This window comes from Leptosomus discolor, chromosome 5 (assembly GCF_034619465.1).
Source record: "Leptosomus discolor isolate bLepDis1 chromosome 5, bLepDis1.hap2, whole genome shotgun sequence".
NCBI lineage: Eukaryota > Metazoa > Chordata > Aves > Leptosomiformes > Leptosomidae > Leptosomus > Leptosomus discolor.
In genome coordinates this window covers 60,795,946-60,819,561 of record NC_141395.1, presented here as the reverse complement: position 1 = coordinate 60,819,561, position 23,616 = coordinate 60,795,946, and the positions used below count along the sequence as shown (strand labels likewise).

General features: G+C 40.8%; 1 protein-coding gene across 1 annotated transcript in view; it reads left to right on the top strand.

Moving 5' to 3' along the window:
• The first annotated feature begins 8,193 nt into the window (after window positions 1-8,193).
• DPYS (dihydropyrimidinase) overlaps window positions 8,194-23,616 on the top strand; it is a 30,609-nt gene continuing 15,186 nt past the window's right edge. The window contains exons 1-6 of the mRNA XM_086466024.1: window positions 8,194-8,463; window positions 12,219-12,377; window positions 14,472-14,651; window positions 15,805-15,994; window positions 22,288-22,444; window positions 23,451-23,592. Of these exons, the coding sequence (XP_086322150.1) occupies window positions 8,194-8,463; window positions 12,219-12,377; window positions 14,472-14,651; window positions 15,805-15,994; window positions 22,288-22,444; window positions 23,451-23,592 (1,098 nt within the window). The remainder of the gene's footprint in view (window positions 8,464-12,218; window positions 12,378-14,471; window positions 14,652-15,804; window positions 15,995-22,287; window positions 22,445-23,450; window positions 23,593-23,616) is intronic.

The window sequence follows — 23,616 nt, the reverse complement described above, 5'->3', positions numbered from 1 at the left end:
ACCCAGGACAGGCTTCCATTCACATCCAGTATGACACGATGGTCTATCTGGCCAACAGTAACTTGGGGAAGGGAATGTAGTAGTCACTAAATTGAAGAAGTATCTAACAATTCAGATTGACAAGACTTGCTCCATCACTAAGAGGGGGAATGAGAGAAGTAGCTCTATGAGCAATCTAGGTTAGTGGTTCCTAATCGCATTTTGAGAACGGGCATTTGAGGAAAGCCAGCAATAACAGAATGTAGCTAATGTTTGTGAATATACAGGCACAAATTAGTGTTTGTAGTATTTCCCCACACACACTGAAATCTAGCAGAAGTTTAGCTTTCAGCATTAATTCCTCCTTGTGGCCAAGTTGCATTGTATTATCAAAGTACCAAAGAAAAGATACAATCTGAAATACTTCACTTGCATTCAATTTGAAAGATTATTCCATGTTATGGTCACCCTTATGCTGCTTGTGCAGGAAAGAAAGGGATGGGATAGAGGAGGCAAAAAAATTAAGATGGAAAGATGAGTCACTCTGTTTTGAATGTGAGTGATGGGAGAATTGTAATAAAATGGACTAAAACCACTAAAGGAATATAATTATTACATTGCACAAAGAAATTTTGTTTTTTGAGATAGGCAATTGTAGGAGACATACACCACCACCACCCCCCGCCCATCACCAAAAAAAAAAAAAAATGGGTAGGGCATGATGAATCAGGAGCGTTTAAGAGAAGGAAAGGAGTTCTGGTTCAGGATACCCTTCCTAACAAATAATAGTGGTTTCTTATGCAAAGGACAAAGGAATAAATTTGTTTTAAGGAATAATGAGAAGATCCCTGACATAAGGATACGTTGTAGATATTACCTAACAGAGGCAGGTATCTGAATCCAGAGCAGAGATCTCACATTTTGTCACAGCACTCCTGACTTGTGGTGTTACAGAGGTGAGGCAGAATAATCAGAATTGCATTCATCACCTTGCAACTAAATAGTCATGCATCTACAGGTGTGCCAACAGCAATGGGGAAATAATTTTTAGCTGCTTCTCCAGGTGCAACAAATTGAGCAAGAACAATTGGTAAAACTCACCGTTTTAAGCTTGTTTTCTTTCCTATGGTCAGTTAAGAAGGACCTTTCACCGCCACAGTTAGAGGAAGTGGTTCTAGTGCACCAGCTGAGAAACAGGCGGGAGCAATATACAGGGTGGTGAGGAAGGTCATAAACAGACACCTTATTTCTGCAGTGGTATGGCAAGGAACAGAGGTGTTCAGTTTTGGCTTCTCTTGCCTGATATGTTGGGCAGCAGTATAATTCAGACTTCATGCTTCCTCGAAAGCAAGATGTTGAGTTTGAGAATTGGCTGAAACAATGCAAATAATATTTTGCAGTATTTTTCTAGATAATGCATTAGTAAAAATAGTGATTTCCTATTTCCTAAAGAAGATAATCTCTGTGCATTTGTGGTTATGCTTCCCAGAGTCTGGAAAACCCCTGCCTGTGAAATGGCTTTCTTTGGCAGAGATTATCCACCAGGAAGCAACTGACAGGTCTGATAAGTGGTTTTTTCCCAGGATGTCCTGAGACCTAGAACTTCAATGCCTGAGTTTAACTGCCTTTGTGCTCTCACAGATTTTTAGAAGATGGGCGTTTTATTGGACACTTATGAAGCCAGTATGGGAAATGATAGCGAAAAGAGCATAGCATCAGGGTTTCTTAGATGCTCCTCTGCTGGGTTCCTGGTCTGTCTTTTCCTTGGTTAATCTGCCTGTGATCCATCATTTGTGCTGAGCAAGTTTAAGGAGCAAGAGGCACTTAGCCTTATGAAAATGAGAGCGAAAGTCACTACCCATTGTTTCTTTAAAGAGTAGGGTGGTTTTCAGCACATGCAACAGCTTTGGCTACCTGCCTTCATGTCACAGGTGTCGGGCCCAAGGCTGGGTGCTAATGAGCTGCATCACTTCCAATGTATTTGGGGAAAGACTGGCACTAGGAGCTTGCATGTGACCCAGTTCTTGCACTAAGGAGAGCATATTTATAATTGTATAGATGATGTGGAACTACAGGATTCAACTCCGTTCATAATCTTTTTTGGCGTTTTATTATAGGAAAACAATAGGGTGTACTTGCTGGTTTTGGGAAGCATTTTCAACTGAAGAAGCGTTTAGAGATTAGGTTGTAAAACATCGCCACTCATTTGTCTGCAAATCCTCTTCTCATGAAAGTAGTCACCAACAGATTGTTCAGAAAACTAATTGTGACGTTTTGACAAAGGGCACCTGACCTCACAATTATGAAGACTTTGCAAGGGCAGTTACATGCAGATCATCTGATTTTACTGAATGAATATCAAATTCCCACTGCAGAAAAGAGGGGTGTGAAAATCCCAGGTGAACAAGTGTTATGGATTCTTTATAGGAATTGTAGAGAACTGCCTACTGAGTATTTGAAGTCCTTCTGTCTTTCCAAATGTGGGAAAATATAACCATTTGTTCCCTTCTGCAAATCCAGAGTTCACCTTGAACTGACACGTCTTTACACCGGTTCTCCAAAATGATGTGCTTTATCCAGCATTACTGAAAATTATTTCAGTAAATAATCCTTTCTGTTAATTTTCTTGCACTGAAAATCTGGTTCATGATCTTTGTTGGAGGAAAGTTGTCAAAAATGGAAAATATGATTAATAATGCATCTTCATTAGCTGAGCTTTCTCCCCACTGCTCATTATCAGTCTCCAGTTTCCTTCACGAAACATCTTCATTGTTTGTCCAAAAGCCTATTTATCTGCATCTCCCACATTTTGAGATATGTCTCTGCTTCACCAACTTTTATCTGAATAATAAGAAGTAAGAAAGAATCAATCTTCAGGTTAAGGAAAAGCTGAAGATGTGAGTGATGATAGAAGAACTTTCAGAAATAGGGTGTGGTAGGAAACGTGAAAATGGAAGCAAAGGGAGGGTAAGAGTAAAATGGGATAATTACAGCAGAAGATAGAAATTAGTAACATTTTATGCTGGGAGGGAGCAGTTAAAGGTTATGGGGAAGGTGGGTGAGTGTGTGTGTCTCAGAAGAATTTAAACTGATTGTGTCTTTATTACAATAACTCTTAGAAGATATCTTCAAGGTCTTCTGAATGTTCCAAAACAGTCATTCACTTCTTGCAAACCTGTTTCTTAATTTGCTGAATTATTCTTTTTTGGTAAATAATAGATGTGAATTGAGCTTTCTTCAGAGTTCTTAATCTTACATCATTGAAGTTAATCACTAGCTTACTGAGAAATCTCTTTGATCATACTTTCATGATTGCTACACTAAACAAGACTTTCCAATGTTTAGATTTCCAGGATTATTTGCTTTGCTGCAGACCACAAGAGCATTAGCATAAGATTCAAGTTCAGGCTTGCAGCTGATGACTTTCTGCAATGCCTCTCAAATCACTGCACTACTATGTAATATTTTAGGATGAGTAAATGTTTCTTAACAGGAAGCTTCTCTGCACAGTTTTTGTGGTTTAACCCCAGCCAGCAGCTCAGCACTGCACAGCCACTCACTCACTGCCCCCCAGCTGAGCATGATGTCATATGATATGGACTATCTCTTCGGTCAGTTGGGGTCAGCTGTCCCAGCTGTGTCCCCTCCCAACTTCTTGTGCACCCCAGCCCACTCGCTGGTGGGGTGGTGTGAGAGGCAGAACAGGCCTTGGCTCTGTGTAAGCACTGCTCAGCAGTAATGAGAAAGTCCCTGTGTTATTAATCCAACACACAGCCCCGTATCAGCTAGTACGAAGAAAATTACCTCTCTCCCAGCCCAAACCAGTACAGCAGTGCAGAGTCCAGCCATTGATTACAGAGCAAGTATTTGTTTAAAACTGTGCAAAGAGAAAGATAAAAAGAGTACAATGTTTTGTGGGTGAGTGAATGTGACAAAGCTGATTAGGAGCCAGAAGCCTTGATGCAGTAGCAATGCATATTCAGTGATCACTAAGAACATGGGGCCAGTCGTCTTCTCACAATATCACAAGGATTATTTCTGTCCCACAGGTAGTATTTCAGGCCATTCTTTCCAGGGACAGCTGAGCTGTGAAATATCAAATATTTACCAAATGTATGTAAATGCAGCTGATGTGAGATTATCTTGTTGGCCCAAATGGACTAAATAAAAGGACTGCTTAGACAGAATGTTGTTATCTACCAGTAACCTGCTGAATGTGTTTAAAACCACCTGTGGGATAAATTTAGTTTTCTGGGGCACAGCATTGTATAGACCTAACACTCAATTACCTTTCTGGTTTGTGGGACCTGTAGCTCTGAGTTGAGCATGAAGTTGCAGGTAGGAAGGTTTGGGCATTTAAAAGCAGGATCCACAAAGTCTAAATTAGCCAAGAGGAAGCCAGAGGGGGGGAAATGGAGCTCAAGCCCTATGCTGTTCAGAAACAGAGATAAATAGAATTTTGATCTGTGCTACTCTTCATGCATTTAGGTGTCAGTTGTGTCAGCTCTTTCCTGCGCAACACAAAAGAAAAGGGAACTGAATACCCTGGTGTTTACTATAGTCTGCTGTGATGTGGCAGATCTGTCTTCAAATCTCCCTCTGCCCAATTTGGGAGAAAGATCTGATCAGGAAGTTTACCACTGCCACTAGCCCAAGAACATACTTGGAGGTGATTATCTAGGTCTGTCATGTAGAAACTAATTTTGTAGAAATAACTAAATATTCATTGGCCAGGGACAAATAGTGATAAAGTGACTATTTTAGGTTGGCAGTTTCAGCATCAAGCTGGGAGATTCATGGTGAAGCCTCTTTGTCAATAAATACTGAACAATTTGTTGATGCTGTTCCACATGAAATCATTTGTACCTATTGGGGAAGGCAGATGAACTTGACTGTTGCACCCCACATGTTAACAAGTGATCAAGTGAATCTCTGTCTTTGCCACCCCCTCTCCTCACTTGATAAAGGTCACTGCATGTAATGGGTTTGCATGGCAAGGTTTTGGTAGCAGGGGGGTTACAGGTGTGGCTTCTGTGAGAAGCTGCTAGAAGTTTCCCCTGTGTCTGATAGAACCAATGCCACCCAGCTCCAGGATGGACCTGCTGCTGGCCAAAGCCAGGCACGTCAGCTGGTAGCGCCTCTGAGATAACATATTTAAAAAAGGGAAAAAAGTTATTGTGCAGGAGCAATTGCAGCTGGGAGGGGAGTGAGATCATGTGAGAGAAATAACTCTGCAGACACTGCGGTCAGTGAAGAAGGAGCCGGAGGAGGTGCTCCAGGTGCCGGAGCAGAGGTTCCCCTGCAGCCCATAGTGAAGAGCATGGTGAGGCAGGCTGTCCCCCTGCAGCCCATGGATGTTAACGGTGGAGCAGATATCTGCCTACATCCCATGGAGGAGCAGATATCTGCCTACATCCCATGGAGGAGCCCATGCCAGAGCAGGTGAATGCCCGAAGGAGGCTGTGACCCTGTGGAGAGCCCATGCTGGAGCAGGCTCCTGGCACGACCTGTGGCCCTGTAGAGAGAGGAGCCCATGATGGAGCAGGTTTGCTGGCAGGACTCGTGACCCTGTGGGGGATCCGTGCTGGAGCAGTTAATGAAGAGCTGTAGCCTGTGGGAAGGATTCATGTTGGAGAAGTTCATGGAGGATTGTCTCTTGTGGAAGGGACCTCACGGTGGAGCAACAAAAGAGCGTGAGGAGCCCTCCCCCTGAGGAGGAAGGAGCAGCAGAAACAACATGCAATGAGCTGACTGCAACCCCCATTCCCCATCCCGCTGAGGGAAGGAGGTAGAGACAATGGGGAGGGAAGTTAAGCCCAGGTAAAATGGAGGAGTGGGGGGAAAGTGTTTTTAAGGTTTGGTTTTATTTCTCGTTACCCTTCTCTAATTTGTTCTGCAATAAATTGTTTCCCAAGTTGAGTCTGTTTTGCCCATGAAAATAGTTACTGAGTGGTCTCTCCCTGTCCTTATATCGACCCATGAGCCTTTCCTTATCTTTTCTCTCCCCTGTCCAGCTGAGGAGGGGGAGTGATAGAGCAGCTTTGGTGTGCACCTGGCATCCAGCCAGGGTCAACCCACCACACTTCATTTATACAAGGTGAAACTTTTGCACCTGAGACACATTCATCTCAGATCCCTGGCAGTTCAGCTCTTCTGATGCCCGTCTGCATGGTGGGAGAAATACATTCACTGCCTCAGCAGCAGCAGAAATTCAAAGTATAGCCCCACTACCCCATTTCAGTGCCCACCTGGATCTCTTCCATCCTGACTCTCTAATGTTCACAATTCCTGTCTTGGTACGCCAATTCCCTCCTGCGTCTTTATTCCCCAGCTCTTCATCTGAATAATCATATTGCTGAAACTCAACTGTTCCTGGCTTATCAATACCATTGTAATTAGTGAGCCAGAGTTCCTGCCTGAGTTCCTATCATACTACCTTGACCCTTGCCTTTTTACCGACTTTAAATGCAGCAGACATGGTGGGTGCAGGTTGCCCTTTCCTGCCCATTCAGCACCACACAGCTGCCCCAGGAGCCTTGGGGCATTTCACCTTATGGTTCTTATGCTCTGCTTTGCTTTTCTGGATGAGTTTTGCCCTTTTCTGTTGCTGTGTGGTGTAATGAAACCCAGTGGGTCTCTGTCCCACTGCACAAAGGTGAGGCATGAGACAAGACAATTTGAGATGAGCAAATACAAAGGCAAACTTCTGATACTGCTCTCCTACTGACTGGGAGAGAAGGAACAAAGGTGACATGCTGATGGGAAGGTGAGCGTTTTCCAAATCTAGGATCATTTGTCTAAACGTCTATTTGGTAGCATATGTGTGCACCCTCTCACAGCCCTCCGAGACAATATTCTGTCTTCTGAAGCCATAGTCGCTGAACTGGAAGAGGTCGAGGGGATGAAAATGCTGGTGCTCAGCAGATTCAGGGACATGCTTGAGCAGTGTCACTGCTGACTATGCAAACCCTGGGTTATTGGAGGAGAGAAGCGGGAAAAGTTCAGAGCAGCAGGTGCCTCTGGGATGGTGTAGTGAGGTCTTTCCTCTTCTTCTGCCCCAAACTTTTAGCTCATTTTCTAGCTGTGCTAATTTTACTTTCCCACCTCTTTTCCCAGGTTTATAGTCTAAAATGTACAAGCTTCCTCTCCCAGCCAGGGTCATGCCAGCCCTGTATGAAACCCACGCAGAAGCCCTGACTTTCCCTTTCCCCTGGATCTCTCTGCCCGGGACAGGGGCAGGGAGTGCTGGCCTGAGCACGTTTGCAGGGGCAGCAGTGGCAGATGGCACAAGGCAAGAGCTACTGGAAGATGATTTTCACGTGGTCCTTTGACAGCGGCCACATGCTCCTGGCACTTGAATGTCCTGCTGACAGGGTGAGGAGAGGCCTCGGCAGCCTCTGGAAATCCCCAAGGTGCTTCCCTCCTCAGGCCGGTGTGTTGTCCAAGTAGTGATGTTTGGGCTGTGTTTGAGGGTTGTGCATCCCAAATCATCTTCTGAGAAACAGCTCAGGAGCAGTTTCTGATGGCTGATGTCCCCCAGTGGTGGCTTGGTCCTGTGGCAGCAGAGCGGATCCCGCCATAGCAGCCTGCAGAGGCTTGGCTGAGATGAGCGCGACTTTTGGACCATTTGCAGCACTCTTCTGGCCCCTCTGCATAGGCAGGACTCACAGGTTCCCTGGACACTGCTACAGGGAGCTCAGGTCACCCTTGGGCTCCCCGATCGCTTCTGTGGAGAGCTCTGGTCACCCTCGGTTTCCTCAAACCGTGTGGCAAAGAACTTGGGTCACCTTTGGGTGTCACAAGCTGATGTATGACCATATTTTCAAAACAGCCCTGCATGTTTCAAACCCCGAGGTGTACAGGGCAGGCTGGAACGAGTGCCATGAGAGGCCTGCCTAACCCTCCTGAAAGGCTGGCCCCGCTTTCTTCAGGCAGAGTCTGGAGCAGAAAGGTCCTGAAGCCAACGCTCTGCCACCAGGCTGCGCGCTGGCTTGCTGCCTTCGCTGGGCATTGGTGCTCTGCTGGAGGTGGTAGGTGGAGCTGCCAAGGGCAGAGGAGGCAATTCCTCTGGTGTCTGTTTAAAGAGCACTGTGCGGTGTGTGTTCAGGGCCATTCGGAGATAACTGCTGCTCTAGGAGAAGGGTGGGCAGTGAAATACCCTCAGGCAAGAGCAGCTTTCTGAGCTGAGGCCACACTCACACCTTCTAGGCCCACATGTCACACCAAAACCTGGCTCAGCAGAGACTTCTGATCAAGGGGGGAAGAGTCGTAAATGATGACTACTCTGTGGTGGCTGACGTGTATGTGGAAGATGGAGTGGTGCAGCAAGTGGGACCGAACCTAAACCCTGAGCCACCGACTGGACTCGTTGTGCTGGATGCAGCCAACAAGTTGGTGATTCCTGGGGGCATCGATACTCATACACACATGCAGTTCCCTTTTATGGGTAGCAGGTCAAAAGATGACTTCTATACAGGAACCAAGGTGGGTGCTCATATGTGTGTCTGCGTGTGCATCTGTGCTTTCTCGGAAAGGGATGTCTGCTGGTTATTCAATATTCTAAAAGAGAGAAAAGACAATCAAGCACAGGCAACTGTTACTGTCCCTTGGCTGGGATATTGTGATAAGTGGTTGGTGTAGTCACAGGTCCACCGTCAACCAGTAAGTTATTTGGGTTCCTTCAGAGACTTTTCTGGCTGCAACTGTTAAACACACTCATTTACCCTGGCTGTCACCATGCAGACTACAACCTGCACTGGTGCATGCAACAAGCTTCATACTTTTCCAAGTAAAGGTTAACTAAAGCAACAGTTTAACGTTAGGAGCGCTTATGTGGTAATCCAATCTTTCTCCTCTGTTGGCTTGGAGGAATGCAAACTTTTCTGCTGTCCTTCACTTCAGACCTTACTCTGTCTCTCAGTGGAAGCCCAGTTCAAATACACTTTCTCAAAGTAGATAATTTCTCCCAGTTTTACACTTGGAGTGTGTTTTTATGACCTCATGACATTGCCTGCATTCCCTTCAGTGTATCAGTTACTAATATTAACAGTACTATCATCATCTCCATACAGTAAAAATACTCATACAGAGCTCCCTAAAATTTGTAAGGTACTTTTCTAAGAGCTTTGCTGTGCAGGCTGAAATCCTTTGCCCACAGAAGGGATCGCATTGCCCTACTTGGCTTATCTGTTAGCCAGCATCCTCAGAGATTCTGTTATATCTTGCCCCTCTCACGGCAGAACTGGAGTTTGATAAAAAGCAGGAAGTGATAATGCATCTCTTCTTAAAGAAATGGATTTCGCTGATGTGCATTTTTTTGATGTGCAAAATACTAATTTGAAATTAGTACTTCTTTAATACTTCTTTGCAATAATTGAAATAAGTGAAATTCCAGTCATTTTAATAAATGGTGTGGTGCATTAACCACACAACTATTAAGAATCTTTAAAGTTTGCCATCTTGCTTAAATCGACCCTATACTTTAACAGGAAAATTCATTTCTTGCTTCCCCCATCATGTCATGACAGTGTGAGCTATATTGTCTGAGTGGCATAATTGTACACTTCCACGCTTTAGCAAGGATTTGGGTTTTTTAATGTTGAGCCCAGAGTACTGAAGGGAGGACTACAAATGACCTGATTGCTGTCCTTAAATTACTGGCATGCTTTTTTCAATAACAATATTTATTCAAACTCAAGATAGATTTGCTGATGTTGCTGCTGTGATTTGAATTGAAGTATTTTATGCTGGATAGTTTTAAGCACTAGAATTGTTCTCAATGAGCACCGAAGTTATAGCAGCTCATTATAATAGACTAATTATTCTGCAAAATTTTGACGAAATATTATTTTGTCTATCACGGCAGATTTTTCTTGCCATACCAAAATGGCTGCCACATCAAACATAGCATGTCTCTCTGAGTCAAATGTAAGAAAAGATGTAAAAGCAAAGCTACAGTATTGAATTTCCATCTCCAGAAATGATAGCTGGAAAGGGATTATAACTTTGATTATAGGATTTTTTTTCCTCAAACTAGGCCTCTGTTATTATATGAGCCTAACAATGTTGTCTTTTTCAGATGTCTATAGACAAGAATTTTTTTTTTTTTTTTTAAATTATAGTTACTGAAATGGTTTCCACAAGCAAGTGGTCTTCACACTGCTTTCTGTGACAAATGGAGAGAAAAAAAATCAACTCCACTATGTCTGTTCTGCTTGTCTATGGACATCATAAACTATGTTTCCTGACTGAATGAAATGCAGAATTTGATTTCTGGAATACTTATTTTACATGATTGCAGTACACAAATATATATATATGAATGTTTTGTCATTTTCTGCAACAATCCTTTTTTTCTCTGTAAAGACCATTTTTGTAAGCTAATTATCGACAAAGTGTTTAGAAATTTGACATTGCAAAAGAAAACAAACAAATGTGACTTGAAGCCAGGTAATTTTGTCTGTCAGGAGAAAACATGTAAAAGAAACAGCAATGACTGTGGCTTCCTCTTAAGACACCTTCTTAAGGTGTAAGTGATCTCATTCTTTGTCTCCATTGACTTTAAAGAGAAGCAAAGATGCAGACTAACTTATATGTAAGTGCCTACACTGTAGAATCCCAAAGTAGGGGAGATAAATTTTGTACTAGCTTGCAAAAAAAGTTATAGTTTTGGGGAGTTTTTTGAATAACTTTTTGAGGCACTGGACAGGGAAGCTGCAAAACAGAGACTGCATACACAAATCAGCCTAAAGGAAGACTCTAGATCCAGCCCAGCAATCAGATGTCAAAAGTTAGATCTTGTGGACTTTCTTAACCCAGGTCAAAGTGTGGCAAGTGTTCAGAGCAATTTACTGAAGGTCATCATCTGACAAATATTTTGGCAAGATATTCAGGGAGACAAAGTTGTGTTCCAACGATTGCAAAACATGTTACAATGATTAGCTGAGATTTACCCATTCAGTTGAACAAATAAGGCACAGAATGCCTCTCTTTACAAAGACAGGGGAAAAAAGAGACTTCGAATGGAGTTGTGGAGCCCATGACATTTTTTTTAAGTCTATAAATATTTTTAAATTGTAAATCCTCTTTACCAAATAAGAAGTCTATCTGTTTTGTGGACAAAAAATTTGACAGTTTGTACAACTTCTCTTGGAGAAAATGTTTTGCTGAATTCATCACAGAATCACAATTGTTTACGTCATTTTTCAAACTTTTTGCAAAATATACTGACATATTTACAATTTTGATTCAGACTGCTAAGTGAACAGAAGGAAGGGACTGATCTAGAAATAAGAAGAGTAATATTACATGAATTTAAATTGTCTATATTTTGATCTGTATTGGTTGTACCTGTTGTACAAAGGGATGTTGTTCAGAGTAATAGAGAGGATTTCTCATGCTAATTTGGGAGATTCCAACAATTACAGCAAAGAAATTTCTATATTAGATCAATTTCTCTTAGTCAAGGACCTGGTTTCTGTGAGTGAATAACAAAGATCCTTCAAAGGAAAAAAAAAGTAGCAATTCAATTGTCCATAAAAGAGAGTGAAAATTATTTGTTTAAAAGCAGTATTTGATCCTCACAACATATATAAAGTAAGATTCTTGTTTATTTGCTTATGAATATTTATATGGAGGGTGTAAATATCTCATTCTATTTAAAAACCTGATATGCAGTTTTATTAAATGATACCCTGTCAGTAAAAAAAAAATATTTTTAAAATACTTTAAAAATCATTTTGGTGTTAGACAAGAGTTTGGGGATTTTCACACTAAATTTGGTTTTATTTCATTGTATATCTGCTCCTTAACAGTCTTCTGTCACACAGGCTTGTTTTTTCAACTATGTAAACTCTGAGGGAGCATTTCTCAAGTTGCCTATGATCTTCTGGTGCTCTTCTTTCTCAGTGATCTCACCCGCTTAAGGAAACTCACTGATGCTTGAATACTGCAGACTCATCTCCAAATCTTTTATAAATTTTGTACATGTACGAAAATTTCTCCTTCAGTCTGAGAATTTCCCCACGATTCTTCTGAATACCTCTTTGAGAACATCCTCCTCAAAGGAGGTGAATTAATCTCCACACTCATTTTGCCAGTTCAGGCTTTATTCAGGGAAACTCTTCAGTGGCTTTTGGCATTTCAGTGTACTAATGTTTATTGTTGCACAGGGAATCAGAGAGGGTGGGAGTAAATTTGCATTCTCTCTGACTGCTAAATTTTAACTTTCTTCCTTTCAGGCTGCTATAGCAGGAGGAACCACTATGATCATCGACTTTGCCATCCCTCAGAAAGGCTGTTCTCTTGTTGAAGCCTTTGACACATGGAAAAGCTGGGCAGACCCTAAAGTCTGCTGTGATTATGCACTGCATGTGGCAGTTACATGGTGGAGCAACAAGGTAAGCACAATAGCTGATATTCAGTTCCATGAATTGGTACTGCACCTGCTTTGAATTAGCCCTCACATGCTAAATATAGCTCTCTGGGAGTGTAATAGTATTTTTGTGTGTAAAAATGACACCTGAAATAGTCCACACCCTTCTAAAAGTACACGTTTTTTAAAAAATACAGAAAGTCTGCAGATAGCCTGTATTTTTGGATAATACTGCACAAAGTTAAAGGAAGCAGTTGTGCGAGATCAAGACCAGGCAGGCCAGAGGGGGCAAAAGGTGTTTGCATGAATTTTGCTTTTTCTTACTTGAACACTTGATAATCTATGCTCCTGTTGAGTCACGGTGTTATTTTTTTTCCAGTAAGGGTGTACAAGAAAAATATGGTACTGTAGCTGTAAAGGAGGAGTACTATTCCTGTGTGACTGTGGTAATATCTCCTTAAAGTAAAGCAGTATTGGAGTAAATAATTACTTGAATGTGAGATTATCTAAAAAACCTTTTTGGAATTTACATATGGGAGAATTGTCCTTGTTGTGTGAATGTTTGCTGAGAGCCTGAACACTTTACTGAATAAATTAACTTTTCACATGCTTGACATCTATGTGAACCTGTTTTACAAGACCACTTTGGATCCTCAGAGAGCATACATCAGTACATATATATTCAGTAAATTCCATTTTCAAACATGAGTACTTCCTCTAATTTTTAACTTTTAAAACACATAAACTAAAGCCTTTACTCCACCAACATCCCATCTTTGGTATTCTGTGCACTAATAGACTGATTACAACTTCTAGCTCAAAACAAAGACATAAATTCTCCAGTGAAGTTTGAGGAATGTGCATTTAAAACTGTCTTAAGTAGAGAACAACGGAATTGTGCTGAAAAATCCAGTAAAACTAGGGATGTGTAAATCAGTGAAATGGTCTGGTTTATGTTAAGAAGCTAATTTTTTAAAAAGGCTAAGACTGAAAGAAATAGAAAGATCTGAAGTTTAGTAGCTGTAAAAGGTCTGGATAAAGAAGAATGATATTTCATGCCCTTCTAATTAGCTATCATCTGCTCAGGATTTAAAGTATTGATTAAAAGCATACATTTTTTACAATGACTTCCCTTAGTCATAGTAAGTAGTGAAGAAGAAAATAAATGAAATGCATCTATATTTGTGCCAGAGTAGGGCCTTATGTCAGGTATGTATTTGTTTGATAATTACTACTCAAGATATGCTCACACCCCTCTTCTGCGTAAGTCCAGAAAATTTCCTTGAGTTTTATATCAATCTCTCACCTTAGGTAGATCCAACTAGAATATTAGAGAGAAGATGAAAAACAATGTTTTACTTTTCGAAAAAAATTAATTCTGTGGAAATTGTAGTAGCATCACAGACACATGACAATTACTGTCACCATCATTTTACTGGGAAGGGAGAGTCAAAATTAGGTAATGGGTGGTTCTAGCTAATTAACTGTACAAGAAACCTTTGGGCTAAAATCTGCATCTTTCTTTCTTTCTTTGGGACATAAAGTTTTGCTGGGCTTCACAGACTCTAGCAGAAGCAGGGACTCCTGTCAAGGAGTGCATACAAGAAAAAAAGCAGGCTTGCATCTGGAGTTTTAGAGCCATATTGTTTGATGACAAAATATTTCAAAAGGTTGTGTGTTGTTTAGAGTCAGGACAAAGCTCAGGCCAGAAGCTGAACCCTATTACAATCCAATTTTGAAAATTAATTTTGCACAAACCTCCATACTGTGTAAGTTGGATACACTGTAATATTGGACTGGATGTCTTCAACATCAGGAGGCTTATTTGGAATAAAATTCTGCTTCGTTAGTTTTCATAAAAAACATATCCTTCCTGCAATTATTTTGTGCCTCCAATATCTGCACCGCAGTGGTACTGGTTTATATATTTTGAGAATCAATTTGAGACGAGAAGAACAGTATAAGTCAGTCTTTAGATACGTGACATGGGCCGTTTGGATTGCACATATGTTTAATGGGTGAGTGAAGGCTCATCCTTCATATTTAAAATTTCTTTATACAAAATTATTAACAGGTAAAATACAATATTGCTCTTTTTTTGACAATTGCTATCTTTTAGGTGAAGGAAGAAATGAAAAGTCTTGTTCAAAACAAAGGTGTCAACTCCTTCAAGATGTTTATGGCCTATAAAGATCTGTACATGGTCAATGATGAGGAGTTGTATGCAGCCTTTTCCTGCTGTAAGGAACTTGGAGTAGTTGCTCAAGTCCATGCAGAGAATGGGGATCTAATTGCACAGGTAGGCATTTGACATTTTGTCCATCAAAGTCAGGAATATAAATGGTCCTGCTACGTGACCACTTTGATAAATTCATTAGTACCATCATTGTATCACAGGGAAAGGCTTTTCTACCCCATTTTACTTCCAGGGAACTGAGGACAAACATCGTATCCAAGATCCTAAAAGATGTTTGTGGTAGGCTAAGAAATCGTAACCTGGAGTCCTGGGTTCAGGGTAGACCAGGAGACAAATGATTCAATTATAATGAGAGTTATACTTGCAGTGTAAGATATATACTTGCAGTATAATATGTATACTTGACTGACAAAGAAAGCAACAGTCAGAGCCTGACCATCAACCAAGTCGAAGTGAGAACACTAGGCCAAGTATTTAGAGGTTGGGGGTGTGATGCCTAACCCTAGGTCTCTCCAAACATAGTCGACTCATCTAACAGGAATGAACCCAGAAGTATGGAAAAAGATTTACTGACTGGGCACAAAAGTCTCGATGTCCCTCTATGCATAGTTAGCCTCACTTCACACTTACTACTGCCACCCTAGTGCTGTGTGGAGGCACTGGAAGTGTAACTACGCTGATGTCTTTGAGTTTCTTTGACTATTCTATTCAATAGTTCTTTGACTCTGCCCCAGGGCCCATAACAGAAATTAATTTATTGCTAAGGAATCTCAAATCAGCAAAGCATAAGTTCCTGGAATATAGTAGGGACAAAAATCTTATGCTTCTTAAAACCTTGGAGCCTCATTCAGAGACTCTGGATGTGTATCTTTGTGCTGAGTAAGGATCTTTCCTTTTTTTTTTCCAATGAGACATTAGTACTGTCATCCCAGTTACTGTCTGTTATCAATTAAGAGCACATATTGAGAGAGGAGTAGGGTTTTCAAAAGCAGTGATTTCTCTGTGCAAGCTAGTGGAGTGTGTTCTCTGAGACCCCTGTTTATTGAGAGATATACTGGATTTCAGATAACACAACAATAACTTCTCTTGAAAAAAACTCGTAACTGCCTTGTTTTTTTGGGGTTTTTTGTTTTGTTTTTTTTTTTTCCTTAAACTAGCTGTAGTGGCTAGTTTGAGAAGCTTTTGAATGGCACTGTGTTCATGACACCATGGTTGCACTTTAACTCAATGTTACATGTTTTTGTGTGGTGTTCAGGGTGCAAAGAAGATGTTGGCAATGGGAATAACTGGTCCTGAGGGGCATGAATTGTGTCGTCCCGAAGAAGTGGAAGCTGAAGCTACACAACGAGCAATTACTATAGCGAATGCTGTAAACTGTCCCCTTTTTGTAGTCCATGTAATGAGTAAATCTGCAGCAAGCGTGATAAGCAATGCACGAAGAGAAGGTAAAAGTCTAATTCTTTTGTGCTTTTGCAACGGCATTGGAGGAAGGGTCATGGTAAACCAAACATAGTATCAGTGTCCTAATTGTCATGGATGCCATAACCCTCAGAACATGGGTAGATTTCTTGGAGTGGGATGTCTAAACTGTGTGTGTGTGTTGTGGGGCCCATGGGGAGCTAAGCAGTGTTGAAGAAAAGCAGCTGGGACTTTCCCTTCTCCCCAGAGTAAACTTTTTTCTCCTTTGTACTGTACTTCTAAGGTCAAAGCGATGGCCAGGATGGCACTATTATGTTAAAAATATATGACCAGTCCAAGAGAATATATGCTCTACTATTCCCCTCCCTTGACTTGTGGTCTGCAAGCCTTTACCAGCTATTTAGATGAGAAATTCTACAACAGACACCACACCATGTTTTTACAGTCAGTGCTATGACATGACCAGGACTCCCGTTCAGTGGGCATGGTGATGATGACAGTGTCTGAAAGTCTTGGAAGGGTTTCTTAGGTCATGCACTGCAGGGTTTGTAAGTAGTTCTGGTCAGCAAAGGGAGGCTGACTCTCTTGACCATCTGTTGGACAGGCTAGAAGCAGCCTGAAGGCTATAGGTATTCAGGATGTTTTACCTCCTCATCTGTAAGTTCATCCAGAGCAGCCTGTGGAACCACAGCGCCATGATGAGATATCATACGGGTGGGAGGAGCAGGGCTCATGATTTGGGGCACCTAAAAATTTATGGCATATAAGTACTTGTTATCTTTTTACATCTCGGCTTGTGTTCAACTGACCTAACGTGAGTTGCATACAGGTCTCAGTTTCCTTATTTCGTGACTTCAGATAATGTTTACACAGGGGGCATGGACTATTATTATCAAAATGGAGAGTATGAGAGCTTGACAAAAGTGCAATTAAAATCAGCATGATATAATTGTGCTAATAAAGATGGATTTGTTTATGTGGAATATGTATGGCTTATGACTTCTAGTAAGACTTATCAGTAATTCAAATCTGTAAAAGAATCTACCATAATATTTTTTACTAGCATCTTTTGATATTGTGCTATATTAGATTTCTCCACTAGATGACAGTGCTGCTGGTAATGTGGATTATGTCTGTCAGTGTACAGTTATTTGTACATTTACAGGTGTGGTGTCAACATTAATGAAAAGAAACTGTGACAACAGTTAAAATACCCAGATTAAAGACGAAACACTGGCTGTGAACATACAAAAGCTAAGATAGGAAGTGGTGTTTTATAACACACTGTTTAAGTAAAATATTCTATGCTGATAATAAATACTGTAAAATATTGTTGTACGTGTTATAAGAATAGTCTGCAGTGCCAGTTTGATAACTGACTTGATACATGTATGCTTCTTTGATGTGTAAAAAGAAGAAATTGGTACAACTTATGCTTATTGTGGTGCAAACTGGATTTTATATCTTCCTGGGTTGATGCAGTCAGAATCATCAATGCTTGCCTTTGTGCACAGCAATGTATAACATCTCTTCATGATTAATATCTGTTCACATGGAAGTATACTGTTTAGGAAACAGAAATCTAGGACTGATTAAGAAAATTTGAAAGATAGGTAGTGTACCACAAAGACAGTCACAACAATTACAGTTTTTAATGAGACTGATCTGTATAAATTCTGGCAATTAGAAATTCATTGCTGTTAGTTTCAGCAAAAGTTATTTTCCATTCTTCAATTAAAAGTGGTAATAAAATACAAGAAGTTCCAGACAAAAAAAAAATTCTCAAAGGTTTTTATGAATGACATAAATAAAACCCAAATATTTTGCTGAAAGATAATCAATTTGGACAGGTTAAAGCCACCCTGACATGAAAGCAGTGTACACTCTTAAATACTGGAAAGCTCTCAAGCATTTGAAATATTGACTCTAACACATACATGTTTCCAAGATTATTTCTCCATCTCTTGATATCAGCTTCCTGCTATTTACAATTGTGAAATTTGTCGTTTTCCTTTCCAAGTACATAGCATGAAGTACAGTGTGTGGGTGCATCTTCATCCCTTCCTATGTCAAAGGAAGATTGATACCCCTCCCTGTTCCATCACTGACCTCAGAAGGGGAGAGGCTGATCTTCAGTGAATGTAATCTATTTTGTGGTTGACATGTGATATCAGAGTTGAAGCATTGTTTATCAAATTCTGTAGGGTGGTGATTTTCCTAGTCAAAAATGTAAGTCAGAGCCCAGTTCTTGTTTGTCACTCATTTAGCTCAGTCATATACACCATAAAGGGATACTAGTTCTTATACTAGAATAAGAAAAATTTAGAGGAATCATATGGGTGACCATCTTTCCTTCTCCCCTCTGTGCCAAAGTCCACCATCTGTGTCTGCTCTGATCTCCAGCAACACCACTCACCAAAGGGAATCTCCAGACTGTGGCAGCATGATTTCCGTGTATGTCAGTAACAGCTACAACGCTGCTGAATATTCAATAGCAAATCCCAGATTTCCACGTTGTGACTGTGTTGGAAAGTGACATGTTAACTCATGCCCCCATCCTGGTTTATCTTTGTGCCCTACCAGGTCTCCACTTGAGAGAGTCAAAGACAAGCTCCTCTCTGTGAGAACTGTTCTTGCTCATCTCAATGAGCTGTTTCTTCATCCTTGTGCAAAACAAGATCTTGAATCTTGCTAGAATAGATAGAGGAACTGTGCATCCACAGAAGGACAATATGATATCTCTGTGTACATGAGAGTCTCGTTCCCTTGAGTAGGAAGACAAAGAGGATCCTCTTCCTGCTATTGTGTAAAGTCTTCCCTACAATGCGAAGAGAAGGCTGTAGAATGTTGGCATCAGGCAGTGCATCTCACTAGCCTTGTTAGGACTATCTGATGTGAAATTACCAGGGAAAAATAATGTGGCCCTGTCACCCATTTCTTTGGCCAGCAATGCGTATGGAGAAGCAAGGCTATAAAATGTGGTTTAGGGATATATGATTCAGTTTGTCTCCCACTTAAAAATACTTTCATTCTAAGTGTACTAAAAGCTAGAGATCATGTGCCTTTGCCCATTTAACTGTGGTATTTCAGTTAAGGAAATAAGACTTTCTAGTGTAGATCAGAACTGGAGAGCAGAATCTTACTAAAAAGTCAATTTTTTAAAAGGTTTCTCTGTTTTAAAAAAGTGTATACAAAAATACGCTCTTGGTCAGATTACAAGAAGCTTGCTTAGATTTACAAATTTCGTACCTCCTACCATCAGTCATGGGTTAGGTCTGCTCTTAGTGAGAGAAAGGGCATGTCCATAGCTGTGGGTGTACAGGCTATCAAGCTGGTTCTGAGCACAGGAGTGCAACTTAAAATGCTAACTTTTTAGCTGGCTCATACAAGACAGCTCAGATCCAGACTGTAGATAGCCTAATTGATGAGATGCTATGCCTGATTCAATAAACCCTGCCTTGCAGTTCCACTTCTTTCAGATCATAGCTGGTCAGAGAGTGTCTTTGCCCCATATGACCTTAACTGTGCTTCTGAAACTTTTCCTAGAATAAGCACATGGGGACCCATTTTTCAAGCCTGTAAATGTTAGTAGGTGTTTCTCAAGATTATAACTCTTTGAGTTCTGATTGATGGTAAAATAAATTGCAAAATAAAGTAATTTCTGTGAAAATAGTTCTTGCCAGTGAGTGTGGGCATGTAATGAAGAAGCCACCAAATCCACAGCTATTTCCCAGCAGTTCAGAGACGTCAGAAAGACCAAACAATGGAAGACTTTCTGCTTACTGGTTTTATTGAATGCAGGAAAACGTAACAAATGGAAAGACCTGATTCATTACCACTTTACTCCACTTTTATGCCTATAGGTAGAAGCCAATTGAGCTCGAAGAACCTTAATGCAGAATTTCCTTGTTACCAATCAGGGTGAAAGAGCCTTAATGCAGAATTTCCTTGTTATTTGGATTAAAGCAGAATCTTGACATCATTTTACCCTTCAGTCTGGCTAGTCACAGTGCAAATGAAATGCAAGAAATTGTATAGTCAGCGGAAGTGTCCAGATGTAGTCCATTGCAGCTGTAATGTTCAGATTCAAAAATCACTTGAGATGGCTTGTACTCTTTCTCACTCATGGGAACATAGGGAGCTGCTCAGGTCAAGTTCTGACTGCAGAAATACTGTCATCAGCTGTGGTACGTGAGTTAGAATCAACTCAGCGTATATGACTCTGAGCTTGGAGAATTCCTTTCATTTTTATGTTGTGAAACTGAGATAAGAAAATTATTTATGGAAGCAAAATATTTACTCCTTTCCTACCATTTTAACTTTTATCATTGTCCTAATGATTCATAGTTCAGGTTTACTTTGGATGGAAGTTTCTTTGTCTTGGTGGGTGAAAGACACACATCACACCATACTTCCCCTTCCCCCCCTTTCTTCTGACTTTGTTCATGAAAAATCTGTCAAAAGCCTAACGAGTAAATACAGGAGATGATTGGTTATATATACAGGACTTTTTCTGTATATATCTAGGTTTGTGGCAGTCTGCCCTCAAATACTGTGTTTGGAGTTGCCCAGGGAAGGCCAATGTGCCCCTGACTCCCACAGCAGCTTTGAGTTAGGAAAACGCTAATCTAGCTAAAACCTTCTCATTCACTGAGTAGCTGTATCACTTCCATGGGTAGCCTCATATTCAGTGCTTTAAGTTTTGAAAATAAGATGCAAGAATCAGTAAATAACTGCTTAAGTCATGATTTCAAGTCCGAAAAATGGTGGTGGTTTCCCTCTGAGCCCAAGTGTAGATCTGTAATATATGTAGATAAGTGGGACTGGGACCTTCGATGCTCCAAGCCAAAGTACCAGTATGAGACAAGCACATTCAGCATGTCAGAGCATGCTGAGGTGGTTATAACAAGTTAATAACGTTAACAGGGAGTCTTTAGTTGAGGAAGTTATATTATGTGTACTTGGAGTAAAGGTACAGTACAGTAATGTCAGAGCAGGTCTTGAAACCTTGTAGAAATAACTGTAGAACTATGGGTTTGAAACAGTATGAGGCCTTTTTGCAAGTCTAGCACAGAAGATTTAAGGAATGGCACTACTGCAGTGGGAAACCTATTTTGAAAAGAATTGAGCTCCTCAGTAGCTACCTATGCTAGTGTAGCAGTTAAAATCCAGTCGCTCACAGAAGTAGCAGAATCTAACGTGCAAAGAGAAATCTGCAAAGGTTTTTCTGACAGTACCATGGGTGTGTGACTTATATGCAGAAAGCCAGAGAAAGGTCGCTGTCTTATATCACCAAGCAATTACCAGTTGAGCCCTTGCTGGGGTAATGCAGTGATAGTTCAAATAAAAATTGTGCCTGGAGTGAAGTCTGGGATCCATAGCAAGATACCCACTGTCTGTAGGGATCAGGGGAGGAAGCAAGCTTTTGCTGGGATCTAGCAGAGGCTGCCTTTAACCAGCACCAAGCAGCCTGCAAGTGGGTGTGTGAGGTCCCAGCTCGCTCTGGTTCTTTGGTGACCATCTCAGTCAGGGACATTACCGCCTGTCACCTACAGAACTGCAAAGTGGCCAAACCACCTCCTCAGGGAGTGAAACATCTTGTTTCATCTCCCATCTTGTTCTGACGAGTTTCAAACCCATGTTTCCTAGGAGGAAAAAATAGTTAAAGTATGATAGCTCTATCCAGGGGCTAACAGCTTCTGAGGAATCTAGAATACTGTGCAGAAAAGAATTAAAAATAAAAATTTGGGAGGTAACTTTTAAATTAAATTATTTATAGATTTTGGGTTGGGAAATGTTTTTATACTCTTTAAATTTATGCCTGGTGCCATATTGTTCTTCCTGGAACAATTATAGCCTGACAATTAAAAGTACCACCTTGCAAAGTCTGTATGCTGTATATAACCTACATTGTTACAAAGTCAGTAATCTCAGAGCACCAAACAGGCGCTACAAAGAAATATATGGATCTTGAACATAATTAATGAAACTGAGGACTATGTTCCTTTTGAAATCTCAGTCACATGCCTGGTAAACAATGTGTAAACCCATTATAATATATCTGTCAACAATTTAATTAAAAAACTTGCCCAAGCAATGTTCTTATGAGGAAATATATTGGGAGATCACCAGCAGAATATTCAGAACAGAGATGCTGTCTTATAGCTTAGTTTATTATGTCCTTCCGTATGTTGGTGTTTAATTTGAAACACTCATTCAAATTTAAATCCATTGCCACCAAAATATCTGGAAGAGAGAAAATAGAAGATACTGATTTTTATGTTGTTTGATGATGATACTGATGCTTTACATTTTTCAGGAAAGGTGGTTTATGGGGAGCCTATTGCTGCTAGTCTTGGCACTGATGGTACCAACTACTGGAATAAAGACTGGGCTCATGCTGCAGCATATGTCATGGGACCTCCACTGAGACCAGATCCATCTACTCCTGGTTTCCTCATGAACTTACTGGCCAAGTAAGCAGATGAACAAACAGAGACAGCTGATGCCCAAATACACAGCAACTTCTGTCTGGAGTGTATAATAATGGATTGATGCCCTGGACATTTTCTAACTACAGAATGTTACATTATCAGGAAGGAGAAATGGAAGGTGAAACCATAGATGAAAACCATTTTTTGTTACAGAAATTAGAAAGTGTTCAGACTTTGTTTCTCTGAACTCTTGTGGCCTTCTGAGACCATTTGATTTTAATCAGTAAGCCCTGCCTTGTTAATACTGCAGCAAAAATTGAAACATGACTATGGGGACATTAAGGCTGTAAGTTTGGTGGGAAATGTGTAAAAAGCAGGGTCACAGCTGGGGTTCTGGTCTTTGTTGCCAGCTGCCTTTTTCACTTGAAATATGGATGCTGCATAAAAACTAAGCCTGCTGACTTTTGAAGGTAGATATAGGTTGTCCAGTTGATATCATCTCCTTCAGAAGGAAGTAGGAACAGAGGTAACCTTCAGATACCTGAAGTTAACAAAATGCATGGTTTGCTGGTATTTCACTACCAATAAAGCCTAGCTGCACAAAAGGGTTGAATTTGGCAGAAGAGTCTGTGAAAGTATGCCTGGACACTGGCTGATGGTTGTGCAGATCCATAGTAATTTCACAGCGTATAAGGAGTGACACAGCCTAAAATTGCCCTAAGTGAGGATGGAACCAAGCCATCACTTTGCTCTGGGCAAAGTGCAACAGCCCTATTTGTGGGACACCTTTGACATATACAAAGTAAAAGTGTTAATTTTGGTGCTTGGTTTGTTTTGAGGGGTTTCTGAAGAGGAAACTGCTTCACAGTGGAACTGGCTGTTACAGTGGAGTTACTCTTGGAGGATGGGACTGAAGACAGGCTGGCAGTTCATACCAGTTTTTACTTGCAGGATGGATGGATGGATCTACGCAGCCTTGCAGCAAATTTTTCTGTGTGGCACAGTCTGGTACATGCTCTGATTCATAATGAACTTTGTTTCTCTGTAGTGATGACCTATCTGTGACAGGGACTGACAATTGCACCTTTGACATATGCCAGAAAGCTCTGGGGAAGGATGACTTCACAAAAATCCCTAATGGAGTGAATGGTGTGGAAGACAGGATGTCAGTCATATGGGAAAAAGGAGTAGTAAGTATAATCAAGATGTCTGAA